The sequence below is a fragment of the Ursus arctos genome, unplaced genomic scaffold (genome assembly GCF_023065955.2).
Source record: "Ursus arctos isolate Adak ecotype North America unplaced genomic scaffold, UrsArc2.0 scaffold_7, whole genome shotgun sequence".
Taxonomy (NCBI): Eukaryota; Metazoa; Chordata; class Mammalia; order Carnivora; family Ursidae; genus Ursus; species Ursus arctos.
The window spans coordinates 52,370,642-52,384,679 of record NW_026623089.1 but is presented as its reverse complement, the minus strand read 5'-3'; the positions used below and the strand labels follow the sequence as shown (position 1 = coordinate 52,384,679).

At 43.1% G+C, this 14,038-nt stretch overlaps 1 protein-coding gene across 2 annotated transcripts in view; it reads right to left on the bottom strand.

Annotated features, from left to right (window-relative positions):
- MICU1 (mitochondrial calcium uptake 1) overlaps positions 1-14,038 on the bottom strand; it is a 234,931-nt gene that overhangs the window by 1,343 nt on the left and 219,550 nt on the right. For both annotated transcript variants that reach the window (XM_026504432.4, XM_048218843.2), the window contains exon 11: positions 4,147-4,236. In XM_026504432.4, the coding sequence (XP_026360217.1) occupies positions 4,147-4,236 (90 nt within the window). The remainder of the gene's footprint in view (positions 1-4,146; positions 4,237-14,038) is intronic.

Here is a 14,038-nt window from a genome sequence, read left to right as displayed (position 1 = left end):
CATGGAGGAAGAGCTCTAACCCTGGCTGGGGCTTTACAGAGCATAAAGGCTCCCTGGAGGTGACTCCTAAGCTCAATCCCAGAGGGCGAGCAGAAATTGGCCAAGTGAAGGGAAGGGAGACGAGGGAGGCATTCTAGGTAGTGGCAGTGGCATAAGCAAAGGCACAGGCAGGGAGCAACATGGCTGCTGAGTAGTTAGGAAGTGCTGCACACAGGGCTGGGGAAGTAAACTGAAGAGGTGGGGAGGAGACAGGTCCCCAAGGGTCTTGTATTTTCATTAAAGGGTTTGTGCTTTATCTTCTAGGCAGTGGAGCACCAGGAAAGGACTGGAAGTAAGTAAGTGAGATGGAGTTAGATTTCCATTTTGGATGGATTCCTCTGGCTGGATCTATGGGGATGGGACTGGAGAATAGCAGTAGGGAGTCAGTCAGGAAGACCGTTGCAATAGTCCAGGTGAGAGGTGGAGGGGGCAGTTCATGGTGAAAACCAAAACCAAAATCTGGCCTTGGGTTAAGCCCATTTTCTCATGGCCTCCCATTTTACCTTCTTCAGTGACAGACTTTCAGGTCTGGAGAGGAACTTGGAGAGCGTCTGGTTAAACCAAAGGTCAACCTCTCAAGCCACACAGAACAGTAACCACTTCAATAGTCAAGGGCAGTTACCCTTTGACTACATGCCCAAAGTAAATGACTGCTAATTAAAAGAAGGACAGCCACTACTGGTGGTGATAAGACAACAGGAAACCATAAACAGGCTTTTACTAACGATGGGTCTGGAAAGAGAGTGGAAAGAAGGAACACAGGGTTTACTTTTGTAGAGAGTACCTGAAAACCTAAACTGGCCCATGTTTTCTGTCTGAAGGGAGCATGGACAGCCTCAGAGATACCTCACAGCAAGATCAAACAAACAAGCAAACCCAGGGAGACCTAGTCTGTGGTATTCAGTTAGGAGAGGGACTGCCCTTGTGAGAGGAAGTGGCTGGAAGACAGCACCAGGGGGCTCTGTGGTCCTGCTAATGTGATGTTTCTGGATAATGCTGGTTACACAGGTGTGTCCAGTTTTTAAAAATCCAGTAAGCTGTATACTTATGATATTTGCACTTTTCTGGATATATATGTCAATATAAAGAGTTAAAAGTGGCTTGGATGGCTGAAAAGTATTAATATGGCTTACTAAGAATGTAATTAAAAGGGCACCTGGGTGGCTCAGTTGGCTAAGCATCTGCCTTCAGCTCAGGTCATGATCCCAGGGTCCTGTGATTGAATCCTGGTAGGGCTCCCCGCTCAGCAGGGGGTCTGCTTCTCTGCCACTCCCCCAACTCATGCACACACTCTCTCTCAAATAAAAGTATTTTAAAAAATAATATAATTAAAAGAATAAAAAAGGTCTAAATGAGATTCTTAATATTTTTATAAAGAGAGGCTTAAGATGAAAAAATCTGAGGTCTTATTTAGACTGCCATGGGATTTGCTTCCTGCTTCCCTAAGGCCAGAGCTGATCAATGTGAATGGCTTCTGTTACTTATGAAGCAGGTATATGACTGAATGTCATCTGTGTGCATGTGTGATCTGTGAGTGCAACTCTAACTTCTGAGGTGAACAATTCTGAAAAGTGAATGTCCTTTGGCATTTTGATCTGAGATCTAGGGCTGGTAGAAATAACAATGGCTTTTATTTAATATGTACTCCCTTTTTCTGTAGATTAAGAAAATAAGCCCCAGAGATGTTAAATGATTTTTTAAAAGGTGATTCAAGTAGATATTGACAGAACCTCCTTCTAAAAGGCTGGAAAATCAGATTTCATTTCTCAGGCCTTCCTAGGAGAAGAGGGGAACTGTGAGGCTGCTTGCCTTTATTTATTTACTTTGCAGACCAGCTCTCTGGCATCAAAAATTATAAAATTAAATGTTTTTTGGAAAAAACTCAAACCACCCAGAAGTGATTAGAGTAAAAACAAAATCTGAGGAAAGTTAACCTCTCTAGAACAGTCTTGTTGATTAGAACTGTCTTTGATAAGGGAAATTTTTTTATCTGTGCTATTTAATACAGTAGCCACTGGTCACATGCAGCTCCTGAGTACTTGAAATGTGGCCACAGAGACCAAGGAACTGAGTTTTTAAATTCTTTTTAATTTTAACTAATTTAAATTTAATGGCCACATGAAACTAGTGGATGGGCAGCACTAAAGAATTCCCTAGAGAATAACCCACCCCTACCTGAGGGTGAGGCCATCTTCTTGTCCTAACCCTGGAGTTTTCTTTCACTCAGACCTTGATTGTGGGTGCAGGTGGGAGGTTTAAATAACTCAAGTTCAACTAGAACTTCAGTAACTTAAGGTAATGAACACCTGTTATGTGCAAAGTACCACCTGAGGTCCTATGGAGGGGTCCACAGGTGAACAAAGGACTTGCAACTACCCTTAAAAAGCTAACAATTTAGGGATGCCTGGGTGGCTCATTTAAGCGTCTGCCTTTGGCTCAGGTCATGATCCCAGGGTCCTGGGATCAAGCCCCGCATCAGTGCTTAGCGGGAAGCCTGCATCCCCCTCTCCCGCTCCCCCCGCTGGTGTTCCCTCTCTTGCTGTGTCTCTGTCCAATAAATAAATAAAATCTTCAAAAAAAAAACCCCTAACAATTTATAGAAGCATTATTTATAATAGCCAAGATATGGAAGCAGCCCAAGTGTCCATCAACTGCTGAATGGATAAAGATGTGGTGTGTACGTATGTGTGTGTACACACACACACACACACACACACACACACTGGTATCTTACTCAGCCGTAAAAAGAATGAAATCTTGCCATCTGTAATGACGTGGATGGAGCTAGAGTGTATATGCTAAGCAAAATCAGTCAGAGAAAGACAAACACTGTATGATTTCACTCATGTGGAATTTAAGAAACAAAACAAGCAAAACGAAAAAAAAAAAAAAGAGAGATAAAGCAAGAAACAGACTCTTAACTATAGAGAACAAACTGATGGCTACCAGAGGGGAGGTGGGTGGCGGGATGGGGGAAATAGGTGATGGGGATTAAGGAGGGCCGTTGTCATGATGGGCACCAGGTGATGTATGGAGTTGTTGAATCTCTGTATGGTACACCTGAAACTAACATAACACTGTTAACTCACTGGAATTAAAGTAACCCCCCCCCCAAAAAAAAAGCTCACGATTTAGTAGGGAAGTTAGGTTACGTAGAGAGAGAGAGTTAACACGTAGTAATGAAGACAAATGGAAACAAGTTAAGGACTGAAGAAGCCAGAGTGATTCATTATTATGCTGGGACCAGAACGAAGGTTTCACCGACGCAGGAATTTTTGACCTGATTCCTGGATTCCATTAGCCTGGCTTTCTAGAGGAAGATGAGCAATGAATCCTGGCTGGGAAACAAGCAGGGGTGGGCACACAGGATAGAGGGTGGCGGCCAGCTTGGATTCAAACCCTAGCTATGCTACCTACCACTGCCTGTGTGCTCCCGGGAAAATGACTTCACCCGAGTCTCAGTGTCCTTATCTGGAGAATGTGGTGGAAAACAGTTGCTATGTCAGAGGGTTACCTGAGCAGCTTAGCACAATGTGTGGCTCTTAGTAAGCACTGAGAAATGCTGCCACAGTGGCACCAGGACCGCTCATGTGGGCTAGAGTGGTCACAGACACAACAGACCACTGCGAGCTGGAAGGCAGAAATGGGAGGGGAATGACTGCTGTGTGCTTTGGGAGGTGGAGAGATCCACGGTCTTTCTAGACACAGTCAGATAATCACGTGCTCCTAGCCTATGAAGCAGCAAGTTGGCTCTAATATTTGTGTTTCCTTTTTTTTTTTTTGAGCTTTTATATTTGAGTTTATTTACCTTTTAAAAACACTACTAGAGTGGAATTGTTTCCTTTTTTAAGATCCTATGGTCATACATTCATTTAGGCCTACCGGCAAATTAGAATCACAAGAAGAAATGGAAAAAACAAACCAGGACTGGGGGTTCTAGTTCTCAATGTCACGGTGCTGAGGGCTGAGCTACTCCTGTGGGAAAGAGATACGTTGAAGAGGTCCAGGCTGGTGCACTGGGGTCTGCAAGCCTCCAGTATCAACAGTGTCTACCTCAAGGACGGTCAGGTTCAGTTTTCCCGCTGGACTCCGCAGGGTCCCACTCACCATCGCAGTCGAAGAGCGCAAACACCACATCACACACGTGGTCCGAGAGTTCCACTTTGGCCACGGTCCTGGCCACCTGCTGCATGGTCACTGAAAGAGGAAAGATAGATGCTGACTTAGACCGGCAGAGGGACTTGCAGTTTGCTTTCTCTGAACGGGTGGGATAAAACTACTCAGTCATAATAGAAAAGTTTCCAACTATATTTAAGAAAATGAGAATTTGGTTTTTAACCCACAACACCCTTTTCCTTTTCACACCAGGTTCCATTCTTTTCTACTGCTGCTACATTTTAGGCGGTACATACAGTTAAGTAAGAATGCCTGATACTACGTTCACAGAGACAGAAAGTAGATGGGCGGTTACCAGGGGCTGGGGGTATGCGGAATGGGAAGTTAGTGGTCAGTGGATACAGATTTTCTGTTTGGGGTAATGGAAACATTTTGGAAGTAGTGGTGATGGTTGTACAAGAGAGTAAATGTAATTAATGCTGATGACTGTACACTTAAAAAGGGTTTAATTGGCATCTTTATGTTAATATATATTTTACCACAGTAAAAATTTAAAAAAACCTTTTTATTCATCCATTTATTTTAGAGAAAGAGAGAGACAGTGTGTGTGTGTGTGTGTGTGTGTGTGAGAGAGAGAGAGAGAGAGAGAGAGGAGAGATAGAGAGGAGGGGCAGAGAGAGATGGAAAGGGAGAGAGAATTTCCAGCCAACTCCCGCCAAGCACGGAGCCCGGGAGCCCAACATGGGGCTCTATCCCACCACCTTGAGATCATGACCCAAGCTGAAACCAAGAGTCAGAGGCTTAACCTACCGAGCCACCCAGGTACCCTTTACCACAGTAAAAATTTAAAACATGAAAATTCACATAATATTTAAGGACGGGAATCTAACGGTCTAGAGCAGCATTGGCGGTGGCTTTCCTAATAAATTATCACCAGAAGAGTGCCTTGAAAAAAAAAAAAAAACTAAGAACGCCTGATATGACAATAGTCTCCATCTTGGCATTCTCTCCTGTGGGAGAGAATATGATAATAAAAAGTCAAGGAAATAAGCAGGCAGACAAAGAATGGGAGGTGGGGGATGAGGAAGCATGTGTCAGGACACCAGGGAGGTGCCCTTCCGTTGCTGAGTGCCAGCTAAGCACCTGCATCGAGGAGCTCCTTGCCCCTCCTCCTGACCGGCTTTCCACCCGCCACTTCGTCTCTTCCAACTGTGCTCCCTGGGGTAACAGTGGCCCCCGTTTCACTAGTTCAGTGTCTGCAGCCTTTTTTATTTTCCTTCTTCCAGACCTCCACAGAAAATCTCTTCTCTCTTACCATTTTCTCTTTATCTGACATTTACTGTTAAACACTGGCAATCGTGTGAAAATTGGGTTCTCATGAAAAACAAGCCAGGAAGGGCTAGGCCATTTCCAATGCCTTTTCTCCCATCCGTCCTCAAACTTGATCTAGGGGCATGTATAAATTATGTTATTGCTTACAGACACACTCTTAAGTGAGGTGAACCTTGGAGGAAAGAAAAGGATTGATTTTTACTTATCAATCACCTAGCAATGAAATGTTCTCTCTAAATATCAGATCAGATTCATCCAGAAGCAGTGTGAACTTGAATTAGAGTCAGTGTGCCTTCTCTGCTGATTTCATTCCTATAATTTCAGTTCTTTCCTGTCATTTTCTTCCACATTCGACCTTCCACTTGGCCTCTGTCACCTCCATGTATTCACCACAGCGCCCCCAACGTCAGCAGATACAAATGCCAGAGCAAGGCCGAGGTGCAAGGGGATGCAGGAGAGAAACTGCGTGACCCTCATGAAGTCACTTGATTTCTTTAAATTTACTTCCTTCATATTCCTATGAGGAAACTGCTGAGGTGGCTTAGTAGTGCCAAGAACAGTTTGGTGTTTTCTAGACTCTGAGGGTGGAGATACATAGAGATAGCTGAGGATCTGTGTGAGGAAGGGTAGAGGAAAGTTGTATTGGCCACAAGCGAGGCTATGTCCTGGTGTTCACAGCCTCTGGCTTGAGGGGGACGGCTGCCCAGGAGGGCAGGAAGAGCCAGTTTCCTCCTCCCGCACCCAGGACGTGAGGTAGGGTGAAGGAGGAATCAACGTCCCTTGGAATTTGAAGACTTAAGCAGAAGATACTATTTCAGTGGCTGTTCATGAGATGTGGTTAACTGCTGACAGGGGAGTTGGAGGGTCGGCACAACTGCAGAAGTTGTAGGGTTTAAAAACTTTGCCTCGTAGGTCTAGACACTTGATTTTCTCTGCTGGCCCAGGAAGAATTGATTCCTGCCAACTGAACTGCCCAGGGAAGGCAAAGAAATCAGCAGGCCAATTTACAACAAGAATAGTAACTGTTAAGAGAACCAAAATGATAACAGCTGGTTATTATACTTCTCAGCTGGAAAATCTACTAAGGAAATTCACTTCACCTCAGAAGTCTGCTCAGTGCAAACAGAATCAGATCAGAAGAAACTGGATGCTCTCAAACTGTGACAGAATTACCCCTTTGCAGTCACAGGAATACGTTCTGAGAAATGGATTAAAACCTGTATTAGATAAACAGGAACACTTTGTTATCAGCCATTCCTTTTTCTGCATTTCACAGCAACACTTCCATCACAACTGACAACTAGCCTCTTTTTCTCTTTCCCAGTTCCTTCCATTCTCTCAGGGCAGAGTGCCTATTGCGGATTCTTCTTGATATTCCAAGTGCCCATCTTTCTCCCCGGGAAGACAGGCCCTTTCCTCTAAATAAACCATTAATGAAAATAATATCCAAGGATGTCAGTGAGAGCTCTTGACAATTTTTAGTGAAAAGCTCATTAAAGTGGTACTTAGTGGTTACAGAATAGGGACCTCTGGAGGCCACCAGCAGGAATGTCTCATTACAAATGCCATCTCTTGACAGAATAATTACAGATTACATTCCATTTCACTTGGAGAGGGTTCTGACACCATTTGTACTATAGGGGGAAAGAAATGAGGGCTCCTGAGTCATTGTAGCTCAAACCACTGGGATGTTACCAGCCAGCAAACAGCCTAGCTGGGGTGCCCTTTCCCTAAGATCCTCAGGTCCCCAGGGTATGAATCAGAGCAGTGGAGGAAACTAATATTTTACTAGCTGGTGAGCTGTCAAACTGTGAGTTCTTGGGACAAGGAGGGTAACAGTAGATTACAAGCCACAGGCTTGACAGTTGGTCCTGAGCGCTGGCTCGTTCATATTTGCTTCCACATCCCTGAATCAGAAAGTCATAATTAAATCACAGCAAGCAGAACACCAGCCCCTCCACCCCCTCATTGCCCCGCCCAGGTCTTGACCTTCCCATGTAGACCAGGTATTGGTACTAGAATCTGGGTCTCTCTCATTTGAGGTTGCTGATTGATGGCTGGGATTCTAGTTTCTCATCTGAAAGATGTCTACGTGGAGCATGAAGTCACCCTGGAGAAGGTCTAGGTTCCCCAAGGCCTGCATATTTCTTTGGTACAAATATGGTCGGGCTGCCTGAACAACAGATGGACATGAGATCGGGTGATTTCTACTATATTAGGATAGGCAAGAATTTGTAGAAGCGGGCTCAACTGGTTCTTAAAAATGTGGTAGCATTCGGCTTTGGAAAGTCCAGGCAGAATCTGAGTCATGCCAGGTCCCCAGTTTACTCTCTGGCATGGTCTGTAACTGGAGAATTCAACAGTAGAAAGAACATATGCTGAGTCTGTGGGACTATAATGTCAGAAGCTACATGACATAAAATTATTTACCACAGTAGTCAAACAGAAGAAGGGGGAGTTCTGGAGGGATACGAGCCCAGATACCCACTTGGAATCAGAGACCCTTAGAACTAGAACAGACCACAGAGAAAGTGAAATCCAGAGACGTTAATAACTTGCCCCAGGTCACACAGCTAGCTGGCAGCAGACCAGGGTCTAGAATCTAGGTCTCCAGACTTAGAGGCCAAGGATCTTTCCCCTATGCATGCTGGGCTCTCCTTGGACCCTTATATGGACAATACTAGATCCCCCATGAACGTGTCCCCCTAAACAACAGAGAAAGCTCAGGTGAAAGAGAAGCCGAATCGGGGAATATTCCGTGCTAGTGGGCAGGGATGACTAATGGGAAAGCTGGAGGCAGTCAGGAGTCAGCATTGTAGCTGGATCACAGAGCTGATCGTCCTGTATGTTGGGAGACATTAGCATTCCCTTGGAACTTACACTGACAATTTCGGGGACAACGTAAAAGGCTTATTAAACTGCAACCCAATGAAAAACATGTGACACAGGCAGCCCTGGGAACTCTTCCTACAGTTGCCTCCGTTGCACAGATACAGCTACTGAGAGCGGGAGTGACCCAGTTAGGAGCTGCCTGTCTCTTGCTAATTGCAAAGGTGTTTGAAAAGGTGATACGCCAAGTTGGGCTGACGGTCTCTAGCTGTGTGGCCATGTGATTATTTCTGCCTTCCTGGACTGCAGCAGAGAGAATGGAAAGCTGGCTTGTGACTGCCAAGGTTAAGTGAGGGAAGACATTTCTGGTTCAGCCTGGAAAGGCTTATGATACTGATGTCTTAGTTTCTTAAGTCCATCCCTAGATGGCTCTGGGGGTGGGGTCGGGTGGGGTGGGGAGAGGGGGAAGGATTTTCCTTTGGAGAGCACTTGTCCTTTCTTTTGTATCTTCTTCCAAGGTACTTTGGCTGATACAGCACACACATTTCAACCTGATTCTGGGGGGCGGTGGAGGCGGGAAGGACAGCATTCAAGGGAACTAGCAATTTAAGGAGCCAAGAGCAAAGCAGTATACTAATAATGAAAATGATAACAATTCCTTGTTCTGCCTGGTACTTTTAAGCTGCGGGCGGGTTGACCTCCTCTGTGCACTCAGGCTGCCCACTTGTCAGAGGTGATGCTGGTCGTCCTGGCTTCTAAATACCGGTACATGCCACAGAGAAAACCTGCAGTCAGGTTTCCCGAACCTCAGGGCATCATCCCAGATGACTGCTTCACTGGGCTTACATGCTTAATCTAGTAGAAACTGATCTATAGTAAGGTTTATTGCCGTTATCCATGATTATATCTGCCTTCATCAAAAATCCTCATCCTATTTTGTCCACAAAAGGCAAACATTTCTATCAGCACCATTAGGTAGTGATTTCAGCTGACACACCCAGAGAATGATCAGTTTAGTGGGACAGACCATATGTATCATTAAGATTGAGAAATATCAGACCTATTAATAGACACACATGGGTTACAGTGGGATAGTGTATTTGGGAGGACGCACATTTTGGATTTGAACTCTAAAGGATGAAAGAGACACTTACTCCAGACCCTTGCCTGTGTGGTAGTGGGTGCTGTGCAGTCAGGGGTGGAGGAGTCAGTCTGAATAAAGTACTGAAAGCAGGAAGGGATGCTAATGCCTGGCTAGGAAGCTAGAACCGAAGGTGTAGGGGCTGGCGAGAGCATCAGGACAGACTTTACAGGGGGCCAGTCGAGGCCCTTTGCAAGGAAATCTTTATAACAAAGACAGTTCAAAACCAATTTCCCATATTGACTTGTTTTTGCCTCCTTGACTCTTTAAGTTCTCATTCTTTTTACTTGAAAAAGCTGTTTCTCATTAGGTAGTACATTCACCTGTTTGAAAACTCAAATGGTACAAAAGGGTTGAAGTATCCTTCCCAACCTTAACCCCCAGTTACCTAGTTGTCCAGAGGCAACCAATAGCTCCAGTCTCTCCAGAAATAGGGATATAAAATCAAATTTTTCATTCTTCATTTCTTCCCACAAAAATGGTAGTATACTAAATATATGGGTTTTGCTTTACTCATTTAACAACATATCTTAGAAAGAATTCCATACCCATACATAAACAGGTCTTTTTTAACAGCTGCATAGTATTCTACCAACAGGCTATATCATTTATTTAACCAGTTCCTAATTTATCCAACCTCAATCTTGAGGAAGAAGTACCTTTTATTCCCCCTTCCCTTAGAACATTTCTTCCTTGGTGGCCTATAGTTGCCAGGTTCAACAGAATTTGAATCTCATAGCTAAGGGGAGAGCATGATCTATTTAAAATTAGGCTTTGCTGAAATAATGTAAAGGCTAAATACTCGTCACCTTTACAAGTGTCTAATCAAAGCTTAAGAGGCTTCTAAGGGTAGTAAACCTTGAAGTCCCTAAAGAAACAGGGCTTGCAATAAATACTAATTTCTATTCTTCCCCAGTTGGTGGGATTCCTTTCTGATCCTTTTTGCATTTTGTCCTTATGTATTTATTTATGTGGATTTTGGGCAGTTTATCCTACCCCCACCCACCTCTCTATCCCACTGGTAATCATGAATCCCCAGAGCAGCTCTCTCCCTCCTTGGGGCACTTATATAATTTTACTAAATCACAATATATTCCAAGTAATGTAGTTGAGTCAGAATCAATCTTTACAATTGCTAAGCGACTTTAAATTTGGGAAAATAAACGAGGTCTCTGCAGAGAAACTGCCTCATAAAGCAAACATTTCTTTCAGAATTTGAGCTTCCCTGACTTCATCATGAATCACTTTAAACATTGATGACTTTGTCTTAAGTGAATGGAATTCTGGCCAACATTCCTCTTCACGTATAAATGTTTTTACAAAATGCAATGATGAACTGAAGCACAGGGGCTTGCCTCCCACAAACTTTAAAAAAATTTATAAAATAGGAGCTTTCCCCCCATATAACCTGTTCCCCACACATCTTTGTGACATTCCTACTCCTGCCTTCATGCTATGGCTGTCTGGGGGATGCTCTCTCATACATTTCTGCTGTGAACTTTTCCCATTTCTGCTTTCACATATAAGCACGGAATCCCTTATGTAATTCTCTAGGTTCTTCTAGCAGCAGTGGTTGCCATGAACCAAAGAGAACAATGGTGTGGAAGTCAGTGAACCTAAATCTTTGGTCTCAGTTTTGTGTCACACTACCTGTGATCTGAGCAAGTCATTCTCTTCATGTGTAAATGAAGAGGTCAAAACCAATGTAAGGGTTTAAATACAATTATTTCCAAGCTCCCTTCTCACACTAAAATTTTATGACTTCCATGTTATTTTTTAGATAACATGGCTTAAATCAGTTAAAATGTCCAGATTTTCAGAAGCCTTCAAAGAATAAATGTAAAGGTGTGAATTATGGCTGGTGTGGCGGGCAGAATTCTGAGATGTTTCCCAACATTCCCACCCTCTGGTGTATATATATTTATCTGTGCAGACAGGACCTGTGAATATAATGGCATACAACTTCTGTGATTAGGTTACTTTATATGAAAAAGGTAATGGGATAGTTACTCCCATGATTACAATTACATAATAAAAGAATGCAACTCAGCACACCGGGGAAAGAGAGTCTCCTGCTGGCTGTGAAGAAGTGAGCTGCCATGTTGTGAGGGGGCCACACGGCAAGGAACTGCAGCGACCTGCTGACAGTGATACCTGGCCGGCAGCCAGCAAGGAAAACTCCTACAACTGAAAGGAACTGAGCTCTGCCAGAAACCTAAATGAGCTTGGAAAAGGACCCTGAACTGCAGATGAGAATGAGCCCTTCGGACACTTGTTATACTTTAAACCTTGTTATGACCCAAGCAGAGAAGGGGCACCTGGGTGGCTCTGTCAGTTAAGCGTCTGCCTTTGGCTCAGCTCCTGATCCCAGGGTCCTGGGATTGAGCCCCACATCGGGCTCTCTGCTCAGCAGGGAGCCTGTTTTGCTCTCCGCTCCTCCCTCTGCTCATGCTCTCTCTCAAATGAATAAATAAAATCTAAAAAAAAAAAGAAAAGACCCGAGCCGAGAAGGCAGTTAAGCTGTGCCCAGATTCATAGAACCTGAGGTAACAGGTGTTTTAAGCTGCTAAATTTGTAGTAATTTGTTATGCAGCAAGGAAGCTAAGTGGAGAAGGTATTTATGGAGAAGGAATGTCCTTCTGAGGTTCCTGAAATCGTATTTCATACACAGCTGCGCTCATTTTAGGTACATTTTATAGAACTGTCGGTCTTCTGCAATTATTGTACTAAACTCCATAAATGAGATCTTTAGATACACCGGCCAAAGTCTAAGTTTCAAATTTCTTAAGAAAATAAATTAAAATGCCACCCTACTTTTGGGAATTCAACAGTGCTGCTCTGACTTCAAATATATCTGATAATTATAAGTTAGTTCATTTTCACACAAATCTGGATATAACTTTAGGCTATAATATGTCCCTTCAAACATTACTACATTCAGTAAAAAAGCTGATTTAGTTATAGTCCTAGAATTTCAAATCTGGGAGAACCTTTGGAGATATTTAATATCACTCTAACCTGAGGGTCAGAGAAGTTGTGACTAGCCCACGGTGTCAAGAAAACTAATGACATGGGAAGGTGACGTAGTTGTATCATTCTTCCCCTCACACTAGGCTTTTATTAGAGCATTTAACCATCCTTTCCTGGATCTAACCATGTCTAAATTAATTCACTCGTTTATGCAACATTAGGTGAACATCTACTGTATATAAAGAATTTTTCTAGGATCAGAGTAGGACACAAAGATGTGGAAAACATGGTTCCTGTCCTCAAGAGTTTATGGTGTAGTGACAACTCCCCCTTGAATGCTGAGGACACTTGAGATGTTAACAGGGGTTAGATATTCCTAGGAAGAGTGAGTTTAAATAAGGATAATGCCTTCTGAAAGCAATAATCTCAACAATTTTTGGACGAATGATGAAACAGGAGAAGCTCGAAGCTCCAGTCCTCCTCATTAATAAGTGCAAACAACTTATAACTTCTGAACTACTATCAATCTCAAAAATGACTGAAAAAAGCAATAGAAACTACTTCCTAAGAGAACAAAAGTAAGCCCCATGAGGTCCTAGGGTAATCTTCTTACTTTTGTTTAATAACTTTTTTCTAAGTTCTCATATTGGGATAGCTTGTTTCCAGTCTATAAGCTCCTTAATAAGATAAGCGGGCAGAGGAAAGACAGTATCCAGGGGTTGAAAACCAGAACAGGCATCTGGGTATAATCATACTTTCCATCTGGTATATTAATATAGTATTCTCTCATTAATTGTCACAATAACCCTGAAGCAATATTCTATTTTACCATTCTATAGATCAGGAAACTGAGGCTTTGAGAACTTACGTGATTTGTTCAAGGCCACAAAGCTAGTGAGTATAAGGGACTCAAACTCAGACTTGAGTTTGAAACAAAAATTTATATTTACAAATTTCATGCATATAGCTAACTCTCAAAAAATGCTAAATGTTAGGACAGTATCTAAAAGTGTAACACAACATTGCTACACCAATGAGTAGAGGTTGTGAAGAACATCTTGATTACCAGAATCTGAGAGGTCCACGTCTATATATCCTATGTTTCAATGTTGAGAAATGGACCATTCAGTATATACACATCTTCTTCTGTTCCGTGGTATCCTTTAAAGGGATACCAACTTGTTACATGACCTTATTTAAGTGACTTTAGGCTTCTGTGTGTTGGTTTCTTCACAAAGAGTAACAGGATTAGAAAGGTGAAGAACACAGATGTGTCTACGAAGACGTTCCTATGTGGGATCAGAAGCTAGATTAGAAGACAACTCTGAGTCTGTGTCACTATAAGGTATGCACTACAGATGTCAGAATGTGTCTGTGGAAATTGGCCCTGAACAGAAGAGACAACTGTATGGGAAATGTCATGTCATAGTTCATATTCAAGAGAAGGGCACTCACTCCAAAACACCATCGTTTGCCAAAAGGACTTTATTCTCACCCGAAGAATGGTCTACTCTTAGCCAAAGGAAACTGGAAAGAAATAGCCTAGAGCCTGTGTTTCTTAAGCTACTGAAAAGGATAGTTCAAAATGGTGAACCTTCATTGCCTTCAGGA